Consider the following 25,070-nt stretch of genomic DNA (forward strand, 5'->3'; position numbering starts at 1 on the left):
AGAACCTGCCCCAAGACACAACAGACACTTGTGCATACAGCCCTTACCCCTAACTATGTTTTGAAGAGTTTGATTGCTTTGTGGTGTGAAAGCAACGGTATTGAGCTACCAAAGAGGCAACGGAACTGTAGAACAAAGAAATATGGTGGCAGCTGTCTTTCAAAGGATGCTGCTATTGCTCTAATAAAGTTACTTTGTGAAGGTACTCCTACAGGTAAGAAGGATGCTGCTACTACTATCTTCAACCTATCTATTTATCAGGGAAATAAAGCAAGAGCTGTAAAAGCTGGTATAGTAGCCCCACTGATACAATTTTTGAAGGATACTGGGGGTGGAATGGTAGATGAAGCACTAGCTATTATGGCAATCCTTGCAAGCCACCAAGAAGGCAGGGTAGCGATCGGTCAGGCCAAGCCAATTCATATTCTTGTTGAGGTTATACGAACCAGCTCTCCACGCAATCGAGAGAATGCTGCTGCTGCTGTCTTGTGGTCACTATGCATCGGAGATCCACTGCAATTAAAACTAGCGAAAAAACTTGGTTCAGAAGCAGCACTGCAGGAGTTGTCAGAAAATGGAACTGATAGAGCTAAGATAAAAGCTGGAAGCATATTGGAACTCTTGCAGCGAATGGAATGGGTTGATAATCTGTAGAGTTCATAGTCTCAGTATTGCTTCGTTATATAGCTCATAGATGGTCTGAAAAATTAGAGGACCTATGGCAGCTCAAAATCCCTTTAAAACCAACAACATTTGCTTGGTGATTGACCAAAGATTGGCACCTAATTCGTAGGACCTATGGTTCTGCTAGTCTGCTGGTTTCTACCTTGTATATTTAGTACCTCTGGTACTCACAGTTATTAATACAAATTATAATTTTGCTGATAAAAAAAAAGATAATACAAGAAAGAGAGAAGGGCTGTGGCAGTCACAACATATATATAGAGAAGGGCAGCAGATAAAATTACAAAAACATTCAACACTAACAATGAACAAGTTCTGAGAGTTTAAATCACAGTAAATACTTCAAAGATATCAGTCCAATGAAAGAAAGGTCATGTAGACAGGCATAGCATAAGTTACAAATATACCAGTAATGCATACAACAACAATTTCAAATTAGTTTTCGAATCAAAGATATAATCAAAGTGCTTCCACAGCAACGCCAATTAGCAGTAGTAAATGATAACCCTAAAAAAAACCATACAGAAATGAGCCACAGTGTATTTAAAGCCTTTTATCAACAATATGACTCTCACTTCATGGTGATACATTGACTGTCAAAAGACATTATACTGAGAGTGTATTTAAAGCCTTTTTCAGTCATTCTATCAAACAGCTCATGGACAATTTTTTAAGAATACATATCATACTTCTATCCAGTCAAACTAAAGCAATAACTAATTAATTTAATTAAACAGGGACCAATTTAGATGTGAATCATTAAAGGTAGATGATGGCATTCAAAGAATGATAGCGTCGGTTCAAATTTTAAGAAGAAAAAAAAAACAATTATACTATATTTCAATTATAGACAATAACACTGCCCATCTTAATACCACCACATGGATAGCAACAGAACTAGTAAAGCTGCAACCTGCCTGTCCACCCATTAACCTAATTACCCAGTCACTGTAAAGTTTGAAATGGTTCCTTGTCCAGGTTTTTTTTTCAGCTTGCTTATATAGCTCACGCTTCCATTTATATTATGTTTTCTATTGGTCTTTCCTTTTTAACCTTTTGATTTCATTTAAGTTTGAGAATGTGTTCTACTTTTAAAAAGTTTGATATGTTAAAATCTGTTCTACTTCTAAAGGCTTTACTAAGAGGATTTGAATTAGCTTCTGGTCTAAACATTAATTTTGGCAAAAGTCAGTTTGGGATTATAGGTGGTGGAGTCAATTGGGCTCTGGAAGCAGCTACTATCCTGCATTGCAGACAACTGGATTATCTTTTTTTTTTTTGGAAGGCAAAAATATGTATATTAATATTAAACAGAACAGTACCAGAGGTACTGAAAATAAAAGATACAAGACACAAAAGTGCCACCTTCCAAAAAGCAAAACAAACCCAACAATAACCCAGCACAAGGACCCCAATACATATAATCAGAAATTTAACCAAAGGTCATCATAAGATTGGTAGACCAATGGTTAAATGATGTATTGAAACCTTTCTCTCCACATTTTAGCCAGGACCAAGGTAGAATTAAGGCATCATCCAACACCTTTTGAGGTTCAAAAGGAATGCCATGAAACAGCAAGGAATTCCTAAGCAATCAGCAGACCTTTCTATTTCTATTTTTTACACATTTAAAACTCAAACATATAAAATAAAAAATATATAACAAACTAACAAAGATAAAGACAAAAAAAAGGAAATATAAACTCACCTTAGTTGGTGCTGCTGCCCATCATTTCACTCTCACAAAAAATAGGAATCATGTACCTGCATGAAAGAAATAATCACACAACACACAATGATCAGAATAAGCAAATGCATATAATTAAGCATGATACAATATCAATATTGATGGAAGTAACAATGACTTGTCAAAAATTTGGATGAAATTCAATATGTAAATCAAAGCTTTGTCCCTAAAACCCTCTGTGTAAATCAAAGCTATGTCCCTGAAACCCTCTATGTAAATTTGACAGCCTCGTCTCTCCCTTCCTGAAAACCCACTAAAAACTGCCTAACCCCCCTGCTGTTACTCCATAATTTATTCTGCAATAACTGCTTAAGGCAGTTACATATGGTCCTAAATAACTACAGATTCAGTTACGATTAACCCTTTGTGCCTAACTAGGGTTTCGAAACATCACAACAGAGACAGACCATTGAACAATGGATTTTCATCATTAACATACAACAGAGACATACCTTCGATGGAAGCGCAGACACGAACTCCACAAACGCGAACTGGACAATGTGGTTGCAGTCATGGAAGCGCAGCCCAGTTTGCGACAAACACGAACTCAGGCAGAAGGAGAAACAACAATAACGCCCTGGGAGTACCCTTTCCGGGACTCTTTCCTTTCCTACTTTTCTTCGACCTGCGAAAGTGAGCAAATGTTAAAACGACGAACGCCTAATGTTAAAATGAAAGGACGTACCTCAATGGATAAGTGGCAAAGGCGATCTCCACAAACACGATATCCATAATGTGGTTGCAGTCACGGAAGCGCAGGCCAGTTTGACACAAAGACGATCTCAGGCAGAAGGAGAAAGAAGAAGAACGATAGGGTTCAAGCGCGCGGGTTGTGCAATTTCATAAGTTTAATATATAATGATAACAACATCGGTTTTTTAAAATAACCGATGTTAACATCAACTACGTAACATTGGTTATAATAAAACCGATGTTAACATCTACTCGATAACATCGGTTTTTACAAAACCGATGTTAACAACGGCATACTAACACCGGTTTTTCCAAAACCGATGTTAACTAAGTCTACTTATTTAAGAAAATGTCACCGTGCTTTTGTTAACATCGGTTATGTGAATAACCGATGTTAAAGGTCCGATGTTAAATGTAAAAATTGTAGTAGTGTAACAAGCTTAATTTTCCTATATTGTTCGTATATCTCTTGATTGGAGGTATATTTGTATGTTCTTCAGATCACTTCGTACATTCGTATATATTTTTTATTGATAAAGACATCTAAAATGTTTTATTTTCATTGAAAGGGGAAAGGCGGAAAAATTACAGCAATGATATCACAACCTCTTTACCAAGTTCAATTCTATTGACAAAGGCAAGATTATTTTTATTTACTGAGTTTGTTGATTTTCAGGGTTGGAAATTTATGTCCATTTTAATTATTCTTATCTTCTTATCAACGACGACTATAGTGAAAATGCTCCCCCCTATTGAGAGACATGATATGCTCAAAAGGAATTCCGACGTCACATTATCATTTTATCAATTTTGATCGCCACATTTGTACATTTTTTTAATGTTGAGTCGCACATATTTTTCTTTACTTATTTATTAGAAATTCACACACACACCCATGAAATTAATATAAGGTCATATTAAATTTTTAACTACTTGTCTCAATCCACGTTGAAATCCCATTTAACAGAATAATATTTTTTATTACAAGTTATATCCTTATTTGTAACGTGACTAAAGCTAGCATATTTTTATGCACTTTATTTCCTAATTTCCTATCTAAATAGTCTTACATGAACAAAATTTGAGTTGGATTAAGCCTTTATACTTGTGGTCATTATTCGCATTATTTTGTTTTAAATACAGGACAGGATTCAAGGACTTCACACCCCAAACTCTCAATGTTTACGTTTTGTGCAGCTTGAGCTCCGATAGTCATAAGTTTAATTTTCCTATATTGTTCGTATATCTCTTGATTGGTGTGAAGTCCTTGAACAAAATATGGGTTGGATTAGTGGTCGTTTTTCGCATTATTGTGTTTTAAATACAGGACAGGATTCCAGGACTTCACACCCCAAACTCACATTGTATAAGTTTTGTGCAACTTGAACTCCCATTGTCACAAGCTTAATTTTCCTATATTGTTCTTAGATCACTTGATTGGAGGTATATATGTTTGTTCTTCTGATCACTTCGTACATTCATATATATTTTTTATTGATAAAGACATCTAAAATGTTTTATTTTCATTGAGACGGGAAAGGTGGAAAACTTACAGGAATGGTATCACAACCTCTTTACCAACTTCAATTCTATTTACAAAGGCAAGATTAGTTTTATTTTCTGAGTTTGTTCATTTTCATGGTTGGAAATTTATGTCCATATTAATTATTCTTATCTTCTTATCAACGACTATAGTGAAAATGCTCCCCCCTATTGAGAGACATGATATGCTCAAAAGGGATTCCGACGTCTCATTATCATTTTATCAATTTTGATCGCCACATTTGTACATTTTTTTAATGTTGAGTCGCACATATTTTTCTTAACTTATTTATGAGAAATTCACACACACACCCAGAAAATTAATATCAGCTATTTTCTAGGTTAGAAATTCTGAATACAAGTAATATTTCTCCTTTGGTTGAAACGAAAGGTTCGGAAGCCCGAATTTCATGAAAAATACAGCATATGAAAAAATCTTGTTGAATTGAAAAACATATGAATAAGGATTTAATTGTAAAATCCATCTCTATTTTTGGTTTTGTAGGATACGACATGCCTGAAAAGCAAAACATTATTTCACCATTTTCTCAATTTATTTTACACACACTCACGCGGACGCGTGGCACACGCACAACGTCACAAGTTAAATTGAGATTTGTAGTCCAAATCAGTTTTATCTTACTATAAATCAATATCTGTAATTTGATTGAAATCCCTATTGACAAGCAAGCTATATATTAGTTCTGAACATTTTCTCAAAGATGGTTGTGTACCATGTGAAAAAAGAGGATTTGGAGAGATTCACACATGTACAAACCCATAAAATAAATGTAAGTTCATATTAAATCTTTAGCTACTTGTGTCAATCCCCATTGAATTCGGGTTTAAGAGAAAACTATTTTTTGTTTCAACTTATACTATTACAGGTAACGTGACCAAAGCTAGCATATTTTAATGAAACTTCTTTGCTAATTTTCTATCAAAATAGTCTTACACGAACAAAATATGAGTTGGATTAAGCCTTTATACTACTAGTCATTTTGCGCATTATTTTGTTTAAAATACAGGACAGGTTTCAAGGACTTCACACCCCAAACTCTCATTGTATAAATTTTGCGCAGCTTGAGCTCTCATAGTCATAGTTCAATTTTCCTATAGCTTTCGGAAGCTCCTTCTATATCCGTAGATTGGAGTTATATTTGTTTCTTCTTCTAACCACTTCTTACTTTCACATATATATTTTTTTTATTGATAAAGACAACTAAAATCTTTTACTTTCATTGAGAGGGGGAAGGTGGAAAACTTAAAGCAATGGTAGCAAAACCTCTTTACCAACTTCAATTCTATTTACAAAAGCAAGATTATTTTTATTTCCAGAGTTTGTTGATTTTCAGTGTTGGAAATTTACGTCCATATTAATTATTCTTTTCTTGCTTTCAACGACTATAGTGAAAACGCTCCCCCCTATTGAGAGACATGATATGCTCAAAAGGGATTCCGACGCCTCATTATCATTTTATCAATTTTGATCGCCACATTTGTACATTTTTTTAATGTTGAGTCACACAGATTTTTCTTAACTTATTTATGAGAAATTCACACACACACACACTCATAAAAGTAATATAAGCTCATTAAAAATTTTAACTACTTGTCTGAATTCACAATGAAATGCCATTTAATAGAATAATATTTTTTTATTACAAGTTATACTCTTATAGGTAACGTGGCTTAAGCTAGCATATTTTTAGGCAATTGCTTTCCTAATTTCCTATCTAAATAGCCTTACATGAACAAAATATGAGTTGGATTAAGCCTTTATACTAGTGGTCGTTTTTTGCATTATTTTGTTTTAAATACAGGACAGGATTCAAGGACTTCACACCCCAAACTCTCAACGTATAAGTTTTGTTCAGCTTGAGCTCCCATAGTCATAAGTTTAATTTTCCTATATTGTTCGTATATCTCTTGATAGGTGTGAAATCCTTGAACAAAATATGAGTTGGATTAGTGGTCATTTTTCGCATTATTGTGTTTTAAATACACGACAGGATTCAAGGACTTCAGACCCCCAAATTCTCATTGTATAAGTTTTGTGCAGCTTGAACTCCCATAGTCACCAGCTTAATTTTCCTATATTGTTCGTATATCTCTCGATTGGTGTGAAGTCCTTGAACAAAATATGAGTTGGATTAGTGGTCGTTTTTCACATTATTGTGTTTTAAATACAGGACAGGTTTCAAGGACTTCCCACCCCAAACTCTCATTGTATAAATTTTGCGCAGCTTGAGCTCTCATAGTCATAAGTTCAATTTTCCTATATCTTTCGTAAGCTGCTTCTCTATCTGTTGATTGGAGTTATATTTGTTTGTTCTTCTGACCACTTCTTACTTTCACATATCTATTTTTTTATTGATAAAGACAACTAAAATCTTTTACTTTCATTGAGAGGGGGAAGGTGGAAAACTTACAGCAATGGTAGCAAAACCTCTTTACCAACTTCAATTCTATTTACAAAAGCAAGATTATTTTTATTTTCAGAGTTTGTTGATTTTCAGTGTTGGAAATTTATGTCCATATTAATTATTCTTTTCTTGCTATCAACGACTATAGTGAAAATGCTCCCCCCTATTGAGAGACATGATATGCTCAAAAGGGATTCCGACGTCTCATTATCATTTTATCAATTTTGATCGCCACATTTGTACATTTTGTTAATGTTGAGTCGCACATATTTTTCTTAACTTATTTATGAGAAATTCACACACACACACACTCATAAAATTAATATAAGCTCATTAAAAATTTTAACTACTTGTCTCAATCCACGATGAAATGCCATTTAATAGAATAATATTTTTTTATTACAAGTTATACTCTTATAGGTAACGTGGCTTAAGCTAGCATATTTTTAGGCAATTGCTTTCCTAATTTCCTATCTAAATAGCCTTACATGAACAAAATATGAGTTGGATTAAGCCTTTATACTAGTGGTCGTTTTTTGCATTATTTTGTTTTAAATACAGGACAGGATTCAAGGACTTCACACCCCAAACTTCAACGTATAAGTTTTGTGCAGCTTGAGCTCCCATAGTCATAAGTTTAATTTTCCAATATTGTTCGTATATCTCTTGATAGGTGTGAAATCCTTGAACAAAATATGAGTTGGATTAGTGGTCATTTTTCGCATTATTGTGTTTCAAATACATGACAGAATTCAAGGACTTCACACCCCAAATTCTCATTGTATAAGTTTTGTGCACCTTGAACTCCCATAGTCACAAGCTTAATATTCCTATATTGTTCGTATATTTCTTGATTGGAGGTATATTTCTATGTTCTTCTGATCACTTCGTACTTTCATATATATTTTTTATTGATAAAGACATTTAAAATGTTTTACTCTCATTGAGAGGGGAAAGGTGGAAAACTTACAGTAATGGTATAACAACCACTGTACCAACTTCAATTCTATTTACAAAAATAAGAATATTTTTATTTTCTTAGTTTGTTGATTTTCAGGAATGGTAATTTATGTCCATATTAATTATTCTTATCTTCTTATCAACGACAATAGTAAAAATGCTCCCCCCTATTGAGACACATGATATGCTCAAAAGGGATTCCGACGTCTCATTATCATTTTATCAATTTTGATCGCCACATTTGTACATTTTTTTAATGTTGAGTCTCACATATTTTTCTTAACTTATTTATTAGAAATTCACACACACACCCATAAAATTAATATAAGCTCATATTAAATTTTTAACTACTTGTCTCAATTCACGTTGAAATCCCATTTAACAAAATAATATTTTTTATTACAAGTTATACCCTTATAGGTAATGTGACTAAAGCTAGCATATTTTTATGCACTTTCTTTCCTAATTTCCTATCATAATAGTCTTACATGAACAAAATATGAGTTGGATTAAGCCTTTATACTAGTGGTCATTGTCCGCACTATTTTGTTTTAAATACAGGACAAGATTCAAGGACTTCACACCGCAAACTCTCAACATATAAGTTTTGTACAGCTTGAGCTCCCATAGTCATAAGTTTAATTTTCCTATATTGTTCGTATATCTCTTGATTGGTGTGTAGTCCTTGAACAAAATATGAGTTGGATTAGTGGTCGTTTTTCCCAATATTGTGTTTTAAATACAGGATAGCTTGAACTCCCATAGTCACACTATTAGAAAATATATTTTCAACATCGGTTATTTAGAACATTCTACATCGGTTCTAAAACCGATGTTGAAAGTGACGATGTTGAATGTATGAATGTTAACATCGGTTTTGGAGAACCGATGTTAACATACATATGACAACATTTGTTCTCTAAATACCCGATGTTAAACCCAATGAAAAACAACAAAAAAGGTGTACGCATGATGAACGTTGACATCGGTTATCAAGTAAAACCGATGTTAATATGTTAGTTTAACATCGGTTTTCTAAAAAAAACGATGTTAAATGTATGCCCTTAACATCGGTTTTTCTAGAAAACCGATGTCAACGTTGATGATGCATACACTTATTTGGTGTAGTTCTTTGTGTATAACATCGGTTATGTACATAACCGATGTTAATATTGAAATATTCACATCGGTTATTTATAATTAACCGATGTTAATGTACAATAGTTGACATCGGTTATCTACAAATAACCGATGTTAAAATACAAACGCTGACATCGGTTATACACAAATATTAAAATACAAATGCTGACATTGGTTATACACAAAAAACCGATGTTAATATACAAACGTTAACATCGGTTTTCTATATAACCGATGTTGGTTATTATATTAACATCGGTTTTTTTTAATAACCGATGTTGTTTTCAAGTATTTTTTTTATATATACTTTCGGTTTTTATAGTAAACCCAAAATTGTACCTGTCAAATGCAATTTTAGGAGGCCCAATTCACAGCAAATAAACATTTTATTCTGCTTTCAAGCAGTTTTAATGATAATAAACATCAAATAATTGATTTATTACAAAGAACAATCATCAAATGAATTCAATGTTCATGTTACATAGAAAATGTAAAAAACGTAAAAAAATGTCCCTAAATCCTAGGCCTAATCTTTAACTCGGAGATAAAATTGTGCCCACTAGATCTGCAATGCTTTTAATCTCTCTGGCTCCAATGGTCTAGGATCGTTAAAATACTGCATGATGAAATGAATCATAATAAGTTAATAATGTAATACAAATTATAAATAAATCGATTTTCTTTGAAATAAACTTACCGCTTCCCAATTATTTCTAATAGTTCCTAAAATGATGGTGGACATCCAGTGCATCACATAGTAGCCGCACTCAGTACTTCCTTTTTGTCTATTACACTAAATACATAATGAAATTTGGATATTAATTAAACAACTAGTGTACAAACACATAAAGAAATATATATAAGTGGAAGTTTTATGTAAATGACGTACCTTGACGACAATCCACCTAGCAGAAGCCATGGATTTAGGCTGTGGAGCATCATCAAGACCCTTGATAGCACTGTTCCATATGAGTAACAATTAAAAACTGGTGTTATACGTTGAGGTATTACAATGCAAATGTATTGAAAAGAACGCTAACCTATTAATAATCCCCTTAAGGTAGTTGTCTGGCCTGTTATGCAATGAACAAAACCAGACAACTAAGTGTTCCTTGGGCAGGATGACCACCATCTGCCAGTGTCCGCTGCAGTGGAACCTAAAATGGGTTAGTACATTAGTAAACATTAATTAAATTTTGTTATTTTGTGACTTACCTATTTAGGTAGGCTCCAAGATACACATCGCGTTGTGAACTCTGCATCCAACTCTTTATGTAACTTTCAGATTCAAACTGCGATTGCCCAGACCTCTGAATGGACTGTGGCTCGAGGAATCATAGATATCAGAATTCCCCACTCGCATACATGTTTCAGTGAGATGCCTGTTTATGTTAAGTAAAAGTTAAATATTTATGAATTGAAATCCATAACTTAGGTAATTAAAAGCCTTTTATATAAAGACTTACAGAATCCACAACTGTAACACTGATATGCTGAGACATTGACCACCGTGTGCGATTTCGGAGAGGTCTTCGTGCTTTATGTACAGGGGGAAATCTGGATTAACGACCCCGAACACGGTGGCATCCCATCTAACCTGATAAGACCTCAAGAAAAGCTCTGGGATGGTCAATGTCATCAGATACAGCGGATCATCGACCTCCGGATGGGGCTTTAGAGGTGGTTTTGGCGGAGACACAGCTACCTGTTCATGAAACAAAGTTAAATTGCCAAATTTGAGGCACACTTAATGAATTAATATAAAAAGAAGAAACATATAGTAAGGACAATAAGTACCTGTTGTGATAAAGACTTGACCAGATGTGTCGGCCAAGCAAGGAAGGTGTGAAGTGTCTGCCCCACTAAGGAAACCTCATCAGTGGGTACAGGAACTGGAGCATCTACATCTGTAACCTCCTCCACACCTACCTTTACTTGGCCAGGCAACAAAGGAGTGTTATGAACAAGAGCGGATCCCTCATAAACTCTCCCCATGGCAACCAGGCGAGCAGGATCTGCTTCTATGTACAAGCCGCACCTATCAGAGTCACCCGTCTCAGGATCGTTTCTTGAGGGATCAACACAACTCCCCTTTGTGCTCACTCGAGGACCAAAGGGACCAGGACCAACCAAAGGCTCAAGAGGCACTGCAAGTTCCTGAGATTGCATCTGCGACTGAAGCTGGCTGAAGGATGCCATGACCTGCCTCGTCACTTTCTCTGTGATGGACTCCTCTAGCTGGTCCCTGATCTGTTGGGTCAGCTGCTGTAATTTATCAGGAGGCAGGGAGGAAGCGCTGCGGGACGTCTGTGGAGCCGATCCAAAGTATTGTTTGATGGTGACACCGGCTCCAGCAGCACGGACACGCCCAGGGTGCTCTGGACGTCCAATAGCAGCGACCAGAACATCCTGATGTCAATGGGGGACGAACGATCCCTATGTGGCCTGCTCCTCAAACGAATCCTGCACAGAAAACACACAGTGATACATGGAATTCTCAAAATATTCAAACATAATCGTAATGGTTAGTTGAAAATGACTTACAATCTTCTCAGCGATTTCCTTTGCGGCCTCAGTCGTCATCTCCCCTGTCTTCTTCGTGCGGGCCATCTTCCACTTCACGTGGCATCTGACCGGGGATGGAGGGTCGATGACGCCATCAACGCTTCCTGACTGTGCAGCTTCCTGCAGCTTCTTCTTTGTCTTCTCAGCCAGGAGCTTCTGCTTCAAACAATCATAACCCCCACGAGACAAAACGTGGGGGGCAGTATTCTGCTTTTGGATGGCCTCTGCCTTGATGCGCACATCATGAAAAAATTAAACAATAATGTTTGAAATGGGTAGAATGAAGTATAACAACATCATGTTTAATATGAAAAACAACTTAAATGGCAAGGAACATACCTCCCAAGAAGGGTCTCTGCGAGTCTGGCAAAACTGGGCCCACTTTTCCTTGCTGATGTCGTATTTGTCACAGACAGTGTCCTCGACACCATCCTGATCGGCTGCAAGGGCCCATTTCTTCGTGAGGTCTGATTTAAACTGCCTCCATCTCTCCCCCACGGTCTATAGTAACTTCCTTTTCGTCCTACTGTCAGAAGCCTCTCTAGGACATCAAATTCCTCCTGACAACATCAAACAAAGTTTATTTGTTACAATAATGTATTTTTTGGCTATTAATTACACAAAATCAAATAAGAAAAGAGAAATACCCGAATATCCTCCCAAATCAGGTCCTTCTGAGCAGTAGGAACCTCCTTCCAGTTCTCGTAGGTGATGTCCACCTTATCACGTGCCACAATCCCCAAATATGTTCTTAATTTCTTCCTATGGGGACCTTCGGCCTTCCCGGTAACAGGATCAGCATGCACCACTGGTCTCTCAACACCAGGTGGTCTAGTGGACAACGATCGTAGACGTGAGGCTTTGCGTGTCCGCTTCACGGCAGACGTCGAAGCCAATGCGTCCGAAGTAGGAGGAGGAGGAGGAGTAGGAGTGGAGGCAGGTGGAGAACCCACGATCTTTTATACAATAACATAGAAAATAAGATTAATGAAAAGATCAAGGATCAGTCATAAGTTATTTTTGGAAGGCAAAACTATAATATTATTAACCAAAACCCCACCACATAAGGAGACAAGACAAATTAACCAAAGGACTCTGAAAGATTGGTAGTTGTGTTTTTTAATTGTGATTTGGGGCAACCATGTTTTAAAAAGTATATTACATGTAATCATCAGTCAATGTATGTTTGATGGAATATAAATACTATATCTTCAGAAATACACATGTACATGGCATCCTTAGGACTTCATCCATGTTTTCTTTGATATTGATTTTCTTTTTTGTAGAAAAGAAAGAGGGGAACGAGCAACAATTTGAAGGTTGTACATTCAGGAACTAAAGAATTCAAAATAGCTAGTAATATGAGGGATTTGTTTTTGGGATTTTCTGAGCACCAACAGCGGCTACGCAAAAAGCTTGCACTTGAGGAGGGAAAGATATTTGCAGCTAATGAACAACTTTCTTAACTATTTGTCCTTCAGATTTTACTGTTCTTTTCTCTAATATGTAAATATAAATAATATAAGGCTATGGCTTATGGACATGGTCATTTTTACCCCTAACAATCTTAGAAGTAAATATAGACCATGTTTTTACGCGATACCCTTATACCATTTATATTTACATATTAGCAAAAACAAATAGTAAAATCTTAAGGACAAATAGTTTAGATAGTTGTTCATTAGCTGCAAATATCCTTCCCTCCTCAAGTGCAAGCTTCTTGCGTAGGCGCTCTAGCTGCTCAGAAAATCCCAAAAACAAATCCCTCTTATTACTAGCTATTTTGAATTCTTTAGTTCTTGAATATACAACCTTCAAATCGTTGCTCGTTCCCCTCTTTGAGAAGGAAGAGGATATTTATAAGACTTCATCTAGCTGATGTTTGTCGCCAATTTCATCATCCACCACCCTTTTCTTTTGTGCCTTCTCACGTTTATTGTTGTTAAACCCATATTTATGCCTTATTCCCTTCATGTCTTGTTTTATCACAACTTTAGTTGAATCTCCCATCTTCAGCATAGTTGAATCTCCTGTCTTATTCTCCAATGACACACTTTGATGGCCTGTATCTCTTTTCTTCGTATGTTCTAGTGCTTCAGTTTTAGAATGCATAGAGCAATCAGAATTTTCCAGTCATCACCAAAGGCTTCTGCATCAGCGTTGACACTCTCCACCCTCTTTGGTTTATGCTTCTGTGTTTTCTTCCGTGCTTCCTCCTTATAATTCTCAGATTTATTTTAGGTCTCACTAGAAGGATCAGCACCAATCCATGCCTATTCCTCCTCTACTAGCTCAATATCTTTCCTTTCACCTTTGCTTTTGTAAACTACACTGTAATTTACAAAACAAAAGTTGAAAGGAAAGATATTGACCTGGTAGACGAGGAAGAAGCACAAATTGGTGCTGATCGTTCTAGTGCAACCTCAAATAAAGCTGAGATTTATAACGAGGAGGCACGAAAGAAAACACAGAAGCATAAACCAAAGAGGGTTGAGAGTGTCAATGATGATGCAGAAGCCTTTGGTGATCACTGGAAAATTCTGATTGCTTTATGCATTCTGAAGCTGAAGCACTAGAACATACGAAGAAAAGAGATACAGGCCATCAAAGTGTGTCATTGGAGAATAAGACAGGAGATTCAACTATGCTGAAGATGGGAGATTCAGCTAAAGTTGTGATAAAACAAGACATGAAGGGAAGAAAGCTTAAATATGGGTTTAACAACAATAAACGTGAGAAGACAGAGACTAAAAGGGTGGTGGATGATGAAACTGGCGACAAACATCAGCTGGATGAAGTCCTAAGGAGGCAAATTGAAACAAAAAACTGATGCCTCAATCAGAGAAAAATGTAGTTGTCACTTACTTGCTTTGGTGACCTCTGTCTCTGCAGAAAATTACATTAGACGATGTTAATCAATTCTCTTTCATCATGATCATTTCGATTAGCATGAACGTCGTCAGCAATTTAGATGTGAATCATTAAAGGTAGATGATGGCATTCAAAGAATGATAGCGTCGTTTCAAATTTTAAGAAGAAAAAAAAACAATTATACTATATTTCAATTATAGACAATAACCGTGCCCATCTTAATACCATCACATGGATAGCAACAGAACTAGTAAAACTGCAACCTGCCTGTCCACCCATTAACCTAATTACCCAGTCACTGTAAAGTTTGAAATGCTTCCTTGTCCAGGTTTTTTTTTCAGCTTGCTTGTATAGCTCATGCTTCCATTTATATTATGTTTTCTATTGGTCTTTCCTTTTTAACCTTTTGATTTCATTTAAGTTTGAGAATGTGTTCTACTTTTAAAAAGTTTGATATGTTAAAATCAGTTCTACTTCTAAAGGCTTTACTAAGAGTATTTGAATTAGCTTCTGGTCTAAACATTAATTTTGGCAAAAGTCAGTTTGGGATTATAGGTGGTGGAGTCAATTGGGCTCTGGAAGCAGCTACTATCCTGCATTGCAGACAACTGGATTATATATTTTTTTTTTGTAAGGCAAAAATATGTATATTAATATTAAACAGAACAGTACCAGAGGTACTGAAAATAAAACATACAAGACACAAAAGTGCCACCTTCCAAAAAGCAAAACAAGCCCAACAATAACCCAGCACAAGGACCCCAATACATATAATCAGAAATTTAACCATAGGCCATCATAAGATTGGTAGACCAATGGTTAAATGATGTATTGAAACCTTTTTCTCCACATTTTAGCCAGGACCAAGGTAGAATTAAGGCATCATCCAACACCTTTTGAGGTTCAAAAGGAATGCCATGAAACAAAAAGGAATTCCTAAGCAATCAGCAGACCTTTCTATTTCTATTTTTTACACATTTAAAACTCAAACATATAAAATAAAAAATATATAACAAACTAACAAAGATAAAGACAAAAAAAAGGAAATATAAACTCACCTCAGTTGGTGCTGCTGCCCATCATTTCACTCTCACAACAAATAGGAATCATGTACCTGCATGAAAGAAATAATCACACAACACACAATGATCAGAATAAGCAAATGCATATAATTAAGCATGATACAATATCAATATTGATGGAAGTAACAATGACTTGTCAAAAATTTGGATGAAATTCAATATGTAAATCAAAGCTTTGTCCCTAAAACCCTCTGTGTAAATCAAAGCTATGTCCCTGAAACCCTCTATGTAAATTTGACAGCCTCGTCTCTCCCTTCCTGAAAACCCACTAAAAACTGCCTAACCCCCCTGCTGTTACTCCATAATTTATTCTGCAATAACTGCTTAAGGCAGTTACATATGGTCCTAAATCACTACAGATTCAGTTACGATTAACCCTTTGTGCCTAACTAGGGTTTTGAAACATCACAACAGAGACAGACCATTGAACAATGGATTTTCATCATTAACATACAACAGAGACATACCTTCGATGGAAGCGCAGACACGAACTCCACAAACGCGAACTCGACAATGTGGTTGCAATCACAGAAGCGCAGCCCAGTTTGCGACAAACACGAACTCAGGCAGAAGGAGAAACAACAATAACGCCCTGGGAGTACCCTTTCCGGGACTCTTTCCTTTCCTACTTTTCTTTGACCTGCGAAAGTGAGCAAATGTTAAAACAACGAACGCCTAATGTTAAAATGAAAGGACGTACCTCAATGGATAAGTGGCAAAGGCGATGTCCACAAACACGATATCCACAATGTGGTTGCAGTCACGGAAGCGCAGGCCAGTTTGACAAAAAGACGATCTCAGGCAGAAGGAGAAAGAAGAAGAACGATAGCGTTCAGGCGCACGGGTTGTGCAATTTCATAAGTTTAATATATAATGATAACAACACCGGTTTTTTTAAAAATAACCGATGTTAACATCAACTACGTAACATTGGTTATAATAAAACCGATGTTAACATCTACTCGATAACATCGGTTTTTACGGCATACTAACACCGGTTTTTCCAAAACTGATGTTAACTAAGTCTACTTATTTACAAAAATGCCACCGCGCTTTTGTTAACATCGGTAATAACCGATGTTAAAGGTCCGATGTTATATGTAAAAATTGTAGTAGTGTGACAAGCTTAATTTTCCTATATTGTTCATATATCTCTTGATTGGAGGTATATTTGTATGTTCTTCTGATCACTTCGTACTTTCATATATATTTTTTATTGATTAAGACATCTAAAATGTTTTACTTTCATTGAGAGGGGAAAGGTGGAAAACTTACAGTAATGGTATAACAACCACTTTACCAACATCAATTCTATTTACAAAAGCAAGATTATTTTTATTTTCTGAGTTTGTTGATTTTCAGAGTTGGAAATTTATGTCCATAATAATTATTCTTATCTTCTTATTAACGACTATAGTGAAAATGCTCCCCCCTATTGAGAGACATGATATGCTCAAAAGGGATTCCGACGTCTCATTATCATTTTATCAATTTCGATCGCCACATTTGTACATTTTTTTAATGTTGAGTCGCACATATTTTTCTTAACTTATTTAATAGAAATTCACACACACACCCATAAAATTAATATAAGCTCATATTAAATTTTTCACTACTTGTCTCAATCCACATTAAAATCCCATTTAACAGTATATTATTTTTTATTACAAGTTATACCCTTCTTGGTAACACAACTAGAAAATACACTTTCAACATCGGTTATTTAGAACATTCTACATCGGTTCTAAAACCGATGTTGAAAGTGGAGATGTTGAATGTATGAATGTTAACATCGGTTTTGGAGAACTGATGTTAACATACATATGACAACATCGGTTCTCCAAATACCCGATGTTAAACACAATGAACAACAGCAAAAAAAGTGTATGCATGATGAACGTTGACATCAGTTTTCTAGTAAAACCGATGTAAATATGTTAGTTTAACATCGATTTTCTAGAAAAACCGATGTTAACATATGCCCTTAACATTGGTTTTGCTAGAAAACCGATGTCAACGTTGATGATGCATACACTTATTTGGTGTAGTTCTTTGTGTATAACATCGGTTAATTATAAATAACCGATGTTAATATTCAAATATTCACATCGGTTATTGATAATTAACCGATGTTAATGTACACTAGTTAACATCGGTTTTCTACAGATAACCGATGTTAAATTACAAACGCTGACATCGGTTATACACAAAAAACCGATGTTAATATACAAACGTTAACATCGGTTTTATATTATAACCGATGTTGGTTATGATATTAACATCGGTTTTTGTTAATAACCGATGTTGTTTTCAAATATTTTTTTTTTATATATACTTTCTGTTTTTACAGTAAACCCAAAATTGTACCTGTCAAATGCAATTTCAGAAGGCCCAATTCACAGCAAATAAACATTTTATTCTGCTTTCAAGCAGTTTTAATGATAATAAACATCAAATAATTGATTTATATATTATAAAGAACTATCAACAAATGAGTTGAATGTTCATGTTACATAGAAAATGTAAAAAATGTCCCTAAATCCTAGGCCTGATCTCTAATTCGGAGATAAAACTATGCCCACTGGATCCACAATGCTTTTAATCTCTCAGGCTCCAATGGTCTAGGGACGTTAAAATACTGCATGATTAAATAAATCATATTAAGTTAATAATGTAATACAAATTATAAATAAATCAATTTTCTTTGAAATAAACTTACCGCTTCCCAATTATTTGTAAAAGTTCCTAAAATGATGGTGGACATCCAGTGCATGACATAGTAGCCGCACTCAGTAGTTCCTTTTTGTCTATTACACTAAATACATAATGAAATTTGGATATTAATTAAACAACTAGTGTACAGACACATAAAGAAATATATATAAGTAGAAGTTTTATGTAAATGACGTACCTTGACGACGATCCACCTAGCCGGAGCCTTTGATTTAGGCTGTGGAGCATCATCAAGACCCTTGATAGCACAGTTTCATATGAGTAACAATTAAAAACTGGTGTTGTACGTTGAGGTATTACAATGCAAATGTATTGAAAACAACACTAACCTATTAATAATCCCTTTAAGGTAGTTGTATAGCCTCTTATGCAATGAACAAAACCAGACAACTAAGTGTTCCTTGGGCAGGATGACCACCATCTGCCAGTGTCCGCTGCAGTGGAACCTAAAATGGGTTAGTACATTAGTAAACATTAATTAAATTTTGTTATTTTGTGACTTACCCATTTAGGTAGGCTCCAAGATACACATCGCGTTGTGAACTCTGCATCCAACTCTTTATGTAACTTTCAGATTCAAACTGCGATTGCCCAGACCTTTGAATGGACTGAGGCTCGAGGAATCCATAGATATCAGAATTCCCCGCTCGCATTCATGTTTCAATGAGATGCCTGTTTATGTTAAGTCAAAGTTTAATATTTATGAATTGAAAGCCATAACTTAGGTAAATAAAAGCCTTTTATATAAAGATTTACAGAATCCACAACTGTAACACTGATATGCTGAGACATTGACCACCGTGTGCGATTTCGGAGAGGTCTTCGTGCTTTATGTACAGGGGGAAATCTGGATTAACGACCCCGAACACGGTGGCATCCCATCTAACCTGATAAGGCCTCAAGAAAAGCTCTGGGATGGTCAATGTCATCAGATAAAGCAGATCATCGACCTCCGGATCGGGCTTCGGAGGTGGTTTTGGCGGAGACACAGCTACCTGTTCATGAAACAAAGTTAAATAGCCTAATTTGAAAAGAAGAAACATATAGTAAGGACAATAAGTACCTGCTGTGTTAAAGACTTGACCAGATGTGTCGGCCAAGCAAGGAAGGTGTGAAGTGCCTGATAATGTCAAGTCTGCAGTTTTTCAGCACTTCAAAGAAAGATTTTCAGAACAGAATCAGTGCAGACCAACTCTGGATGGGATTCAGTTTAATTCTCTTGATCAAGGGCAGAGGAATGCATATTCTCCATGGTGTGATGATTGCTAATGAAGTCTTAGCTGAAGCCAAATGCAACAATAACCCTTGCATGATTTTCAAAGTTGATTTTGAAAAAGCCTATGACTCGGTATCTTGGGGATTTCTAAACTACATGATGAAAAGGATGGGATTTTGTGATAGATGGAGAAAGTGGATCTATGGATGCTTGTCTAGTGCAACTATATCAATCTTGATAAATGGCAGCCCTACTAGAGAGTTTGTGCCTAAGAGGGGGCTTAGGCAAGGCGACCCTCTTGCACCTTTCCTCTTTGACATAATAGCCGAGGGCCTTACTAGTTTGATGAGGACAGCTGTTTCAAAAAACATTTTCAGCAGTTATCAAGTAGGGAGGCACAAGGAAGAGATCAACATACTGCAATATGCAGACGATACCTTGTTTTTTGGAACTGCGACTACAGCCAATGTTCGAGCTATGATGTCTATCCTCAGAATTTTTGAGCTGGCTTCAGGGCTCAAGATCAATTATGCTAAAAGCAAATTTGGGTGCTTGGGTAAATCTGTGAGTTGGTGTAGGGAAGCAGCTAATTACCTTAACTGTGGCCAGTTGGGTTTTCCTTTTTCCTATCTTGGAATTCCAGTGGGTTCATCCTCTAAAAGCTGGAATGTTTGGCAACCTCTTATTAGCAAGTTTGAATCTAGATTGGCTAAGTGGAAGTAGAGATGTTTATCTATGGGGGGCAGGATATCCCTTATCAATTCTGTCCTATCAGCCATGCCTATTTATCTATTGTCTTTCTTTAAAATTCCCAAAAAAGTGGTCCAAAAAGCAGTATCTATCCAGAGGAATTTTCTATGGGGAGGGGGTGTTGAGGCAGCCAGGATTGCATGGGTAAATTGGGACACTGTGTGTCTTCCCAAGAGCAAAGGAGGGCTAGGGATTAAAGACCTAACCAAGTTCAATGAAGCCTTGCTTGGTAAATGGGGTTGGGCATTGGCAAACAACCATAATCAGCATTGGGCTAGAGTCTTGCTATCTAAATATGGAGGGTGGAATACCCTATGTTCTGGTAGGGACAGTGCTCATTTTTCTCAATGGTGGAAGGACTTGAGGTCTGTTTTTCAACAACATCACAGCAATAGCCTCATTAACAATTTCAGATGGAAGGTGGGTGATGGGTCAACACTCAAGTTTTGGAAAGATAAATGGAGGGAGGGTGACTTGAGCCTAAAGGATAAATACCCAAGCTTGTACAACGTTAGTACTCAACAGAACCATTTAATCAACTCAATGGGTATCTTAGTGGATAATAGATGGGAGTGGAAGTTTCAATGGAGGAGAAACCTTTTTGACCATGAAGTTGATATGGCAGCAGCTTTTATGGCAGACATTGCTGAGTTTCAAATTCAACCAACAAGCAGGGACCTTCTGCTATGGGGGCTTGATACTGGTGGACCATATTCCACAAAGGCAGCTTATAGCTTCTTGAAGGATGGTGACAGCCAGGTTACTGAAGATAGTGACTTCAAGTCAATCTGGAATCTCAAAATTCCACCTAGAGCAAGTGCTTTTTCTTGGAGATTATTCAAGAACTGAATCCCTACCAAGGTTAACTTAAGGAGGAGACATGTGGAGCTGCCTTCCTATAACTGCCCGCTGTGTGATGAGGAGGAGGAAATAACTGGTCATATCTTGTACTCATGTATAAAAACTAGGACTCTTTGGTGGGAGACTATGAGTTGGGTCAATAGATGGCAGAACCTAAGTACTAACACACTATTTCAGTACATAGCACAGCTTGGACACATGGTTAAGAGGAACTGCTCGCTGCTCCTCATAAAGAAGCAAACACTCACTCACTCACTCACTCACTCTCTCTCTCTCTCTCTCTCTCTCTCTGCAAATAATATAATTAGATCACAGCCCACAAAAAAAATATAATTAGACCATGAAAAAGAAAGTTAATTCTCATGAAATCATGAACCAGCTATGTTTCTTCAAAGAAAATCGAACCTTTTTTCATTACTAATAACCACTTTTCAAGCTACCCTTTGATTATTATGTTGCGTTCCATTGCTCTAAAGTAGTCCCATCAGCCCAAAAAAGCCGAAAAGATGACACAAGAGGCTGAAATTTGACACCACTCAAAAGTAAAAGCATTGCTCCATATGGAACCATATAGAACATAGTTACATGTCATATGACTTTGATATAATGATATATAACAATTTCATTTTCATATGCATATATAACTATTGATTCAGGAGTTGAATTCATCATCATCTTTACAATCTAACAAGTACAAATTAAATATTTATAATCCTGCACAATATAACAGACAAGTAACCACAAATCATTATTCATTTGTTTCAGACTCTCTCAACATTCCCCCAAAAGCCAGCAACAACCTTACCAAAATCTCTAACCCCTCTGGCTATCCTTACAACATTTTCTGTTCCTCTCTGTGAAAATTTCATTTATTGTTAGCTGTCCGCTAAATTTTGGCAGTACCATCATACATTCAATTTTGCAGAGGGTAATTGAAAATTAAAATAAATATATCAATATCTATTCGTTGGAAAATCATTAATGCCATAATTAAGTTTGCTTTGAATTTTATGTTTGGATAGTGACTGACTTCAATTTTAACAAATCAAAAGAATAGATTAGAAGAAAAAAATATACACTTCTCTAAAACCTCAATTTATTAGATGTCGACCAATTTTACATGTAAGAAATGTAACATGGGTGATGGATTAGTGTGCTAACGATATGAAGGGAAATTAAAGAAAAGGGTAGCAAGCAAATTATTAAGTTGGTCATGATATTTACTATAATTTGATTATTGGTTAAGAGATTAAAACAAATTTTTTTATTAGAATGAACAAAATTATATTATTTATGATTTTTACAATCAATATTTTTTTTCTTTAATGTTTTAATCAATGTCTTAAGGATCTGTTTAGTAAGATTCAATTAAATTTTATTAACTTTTTGGTGAGAGGGTGCCACGTGACCCATCATCAAAGGGAAAAGAGAGAGAAACGCTGAAACCTCTCTCTCTCTCTCTCTCACTCACTCACTCACTCGCTGACTTTGGTTTCCACATTGACTGCATAATTATAAAGGCAGAAAAAGAGTTAGGTGACTTAGCTAGGCAGATGAAGGATGGTAAAACTCATTAGTTTCCTTCCATCAAGGTCATAGAGTATATAAAGCACTCACATGCATTGGTACTATTTGCAATACAAGCTCATCTCTTGGGAAGAAATTAGTTTAAGCCTTAGCTAGAAAAAGGACACTGAGTTAGTGAGTTTTGAGAGGCAGAAGAAAATAAGAAGAAAGGTGGAGTGAGTGAGTGAATAGAAAAAAAAACCCACTATTTGTAATTCTTAACCTTCAGTACATCTAGGATACAGGCAGAATTGTCCTAGGATGTGTGAGGATAGGGTTGTTATCTTATGTGATTCTTTTTGTAGCTGGGGTTTGGCAGATTCTACCTTTGTAATTCTTAACCTTCAGTACATCTAGTACTGAAGTGTATATTAATACAATCATATTTTTGCAGTGCAAAAAAAAAAAGGAAAGCCTTGTGTCCAGATTTAATGAATTGGAGATCAAATCTGCAGTTTGGAATTGGAGATCAACTGTGAAAAGACTAGGAGTCTTTGGTGGGAGACAATGAGATGGGTTAATAGAGTGGGTTCCTATTCCATAGATCCAAAGAATCATTTTTTACAATTCACCCAGTGGAATAGCAAAGATAGTACCAACAAAAGATGGGAATTTCTGTGGCTAGCCCTGTCCTTCTCCATTTGGTACCATAGAAATGCCAAGATATTCAAGAACCAGCCGTTCACTCCTGAAAAGGTCATGGATGATGCCTTGTTCCACACCTGGTCCTGGATAAAATGTGTGGAGAAGGACTTCCAAATGCACTTTAATTTCTGGTCAACCAATCTAAAGGATGTTCTTTCTTAGAGGGGATGGGTTTGTATTTTTGTGGGCTATATTCGGTCTCTCCTAATGGGATGCAGACTGTAATTGTCTTGCTTTTTAACTTTGTATCTTCAGTACACCTAGTACTGAATTTCATATATAATATATTGATTTTTGCTGTGCAAAAATAAATGTCTCTTTGTAATCTGTAGTACCACTACTAATTATCAATATAAATTATCTTTGCAGTTAAAAAAAAATATTAAACAGAACAGTACCACAGGTACTGAAAATAAAAGATACAAGACACAAAAGTGCCACCTTCCAAAAAGCAAAATAAACCCAACAATAACCCAGCACAAGGACCCCAATACATATAATCAGAAATTTAACCAAAGGCCATCATAAGCACCTTTTGAGGTTCAAAAGGAATGCATTGAAACAGCAAGGAATTCCTAAGCAATTAGCAGACCTTTCTATTTCTATTTTTTACACATTTAAAACTCAAACATATAAAATAAAAACTATATAACAAACTAACAAAGATAAAGACAAAAAAAAAGGAAATATAAACTCACCTCAGTTGGTGCTGCTGCCCATCATTTCACTCTCACAACAAATACGAATCATGTACCTGCATGGAAGAAATAATCACACAACACACAATGATCAGAATAACCAAATGCATATAATTAAGCATGATACAATATCAATATTCATGGAAGTAACAATGACTTGTCAAAAATTTGGATGAAATTCAATATGTAAATCAAAGCTTTGTCCCTGAAACCCTCTGTGTAAATCAAAGCTTTGTCCCTGAAACCCTCTATGTAAATTTGACAGCCTCATGTCTCCCTTCCTGAAAACCCACTAAAAACTGCCTAACCCCCCTGCTGTTACTCCATAATTTATTCTACAATAACTGCTTAAGGTAGTTACATATGGTCCTAAATCACTACACATTCAGTTACGATTAACCCTTTGTGCCTAACTAGGGTTTCGAAACATCACAACAGAGACAGACCATTGAACAATGGATTTTCATCATTAAAATACAACAGAGACATACCTTCGATGGAAGCGCAGACACGAACTCCACAAACGCGAACTCGACAATGTGGTTGCAATCACAGAAGCGCAGCCCAGTTTGCAACAAACACGAACTCAGGCAGAAGGAGAAACAACAATAAAGCCCTGGGTTAAAACGACGAACGCCTAATGTTAAAACGAAAGGATGTACCTCAATGGATAAGTTCCAAAGACGATCTCCACAAACACGATCTCCACAATGTGGTTGCGGTCACGGAAGCACAGGCGACTTTGACACAAGGAGAAAGAAGAAGAACGATATGGTTCAAGCGCAAGGAGAAAGAAGAAGAACGATAGGGTTCAAGCGCAAGGAGAAAGAAGAAGAACGATAGGGTTCAAGCACGCGGGTTGTGCAATTTCAAAACTTTAATATATAATGA

At 36.0% G+C, this 25,070-nt stretch overlaps 1 protein-coding gene and 1 long non-coding RNA gene across 2 annotated transcripts in view; one reads left to right on the plus strand and one right to left on the minus strand.

Moving 5' to 3' along the window:
- The window catches only part of LOC106798471 (U-box domain-containing protein 14-like), a 98,648-nt gene extending 97,994 nt beyond the window's left edge, over positions 1-654 (plus strand). The window contains exon 3 of the mRNA XM_014775063.1: positions 3-654. Coding sequence (XP_014630549.1) covers positions 3-654 — 652 coding nt within the window. The remainder of the gene's footprint in view (positions 1-2) is intronic.
- Positions 655-2,259: 1,605 nt separating this feature from the next.
- On the minus strand, positions 2,260-16,388 carry LOC121174703 (uncharacterized). Its single transcript, XR_005890996.1, has 3 exons — positions 16,178-16,388; positions 15,687-15,742; positions 2,260-2,448 (listed from the first exon to the last, which is right to left on the minus strand). It is a non-coding gene; the product is annotated as an uncharacterized lncRNA (long non-coding RNA).
- Between the last annotated feature and the right edge of the window lie 8,682 nt (positions 16,389-25,070).

Source organism: Glycine max, chromosome 4 (assembly GCF_000004515.6).
Source record: "Glycine max cultivar Williams 82 chromosome 4, Glycine_max_v4.0, whole genome shotgun sequence".
In the NCBI taxonomy this organism is placed as follows: Eukaryota; Viridiplantae; Streptophyta; class Magnoliopsida; order Fabales; family Fabaceae; genus Glycine; species Glycine max.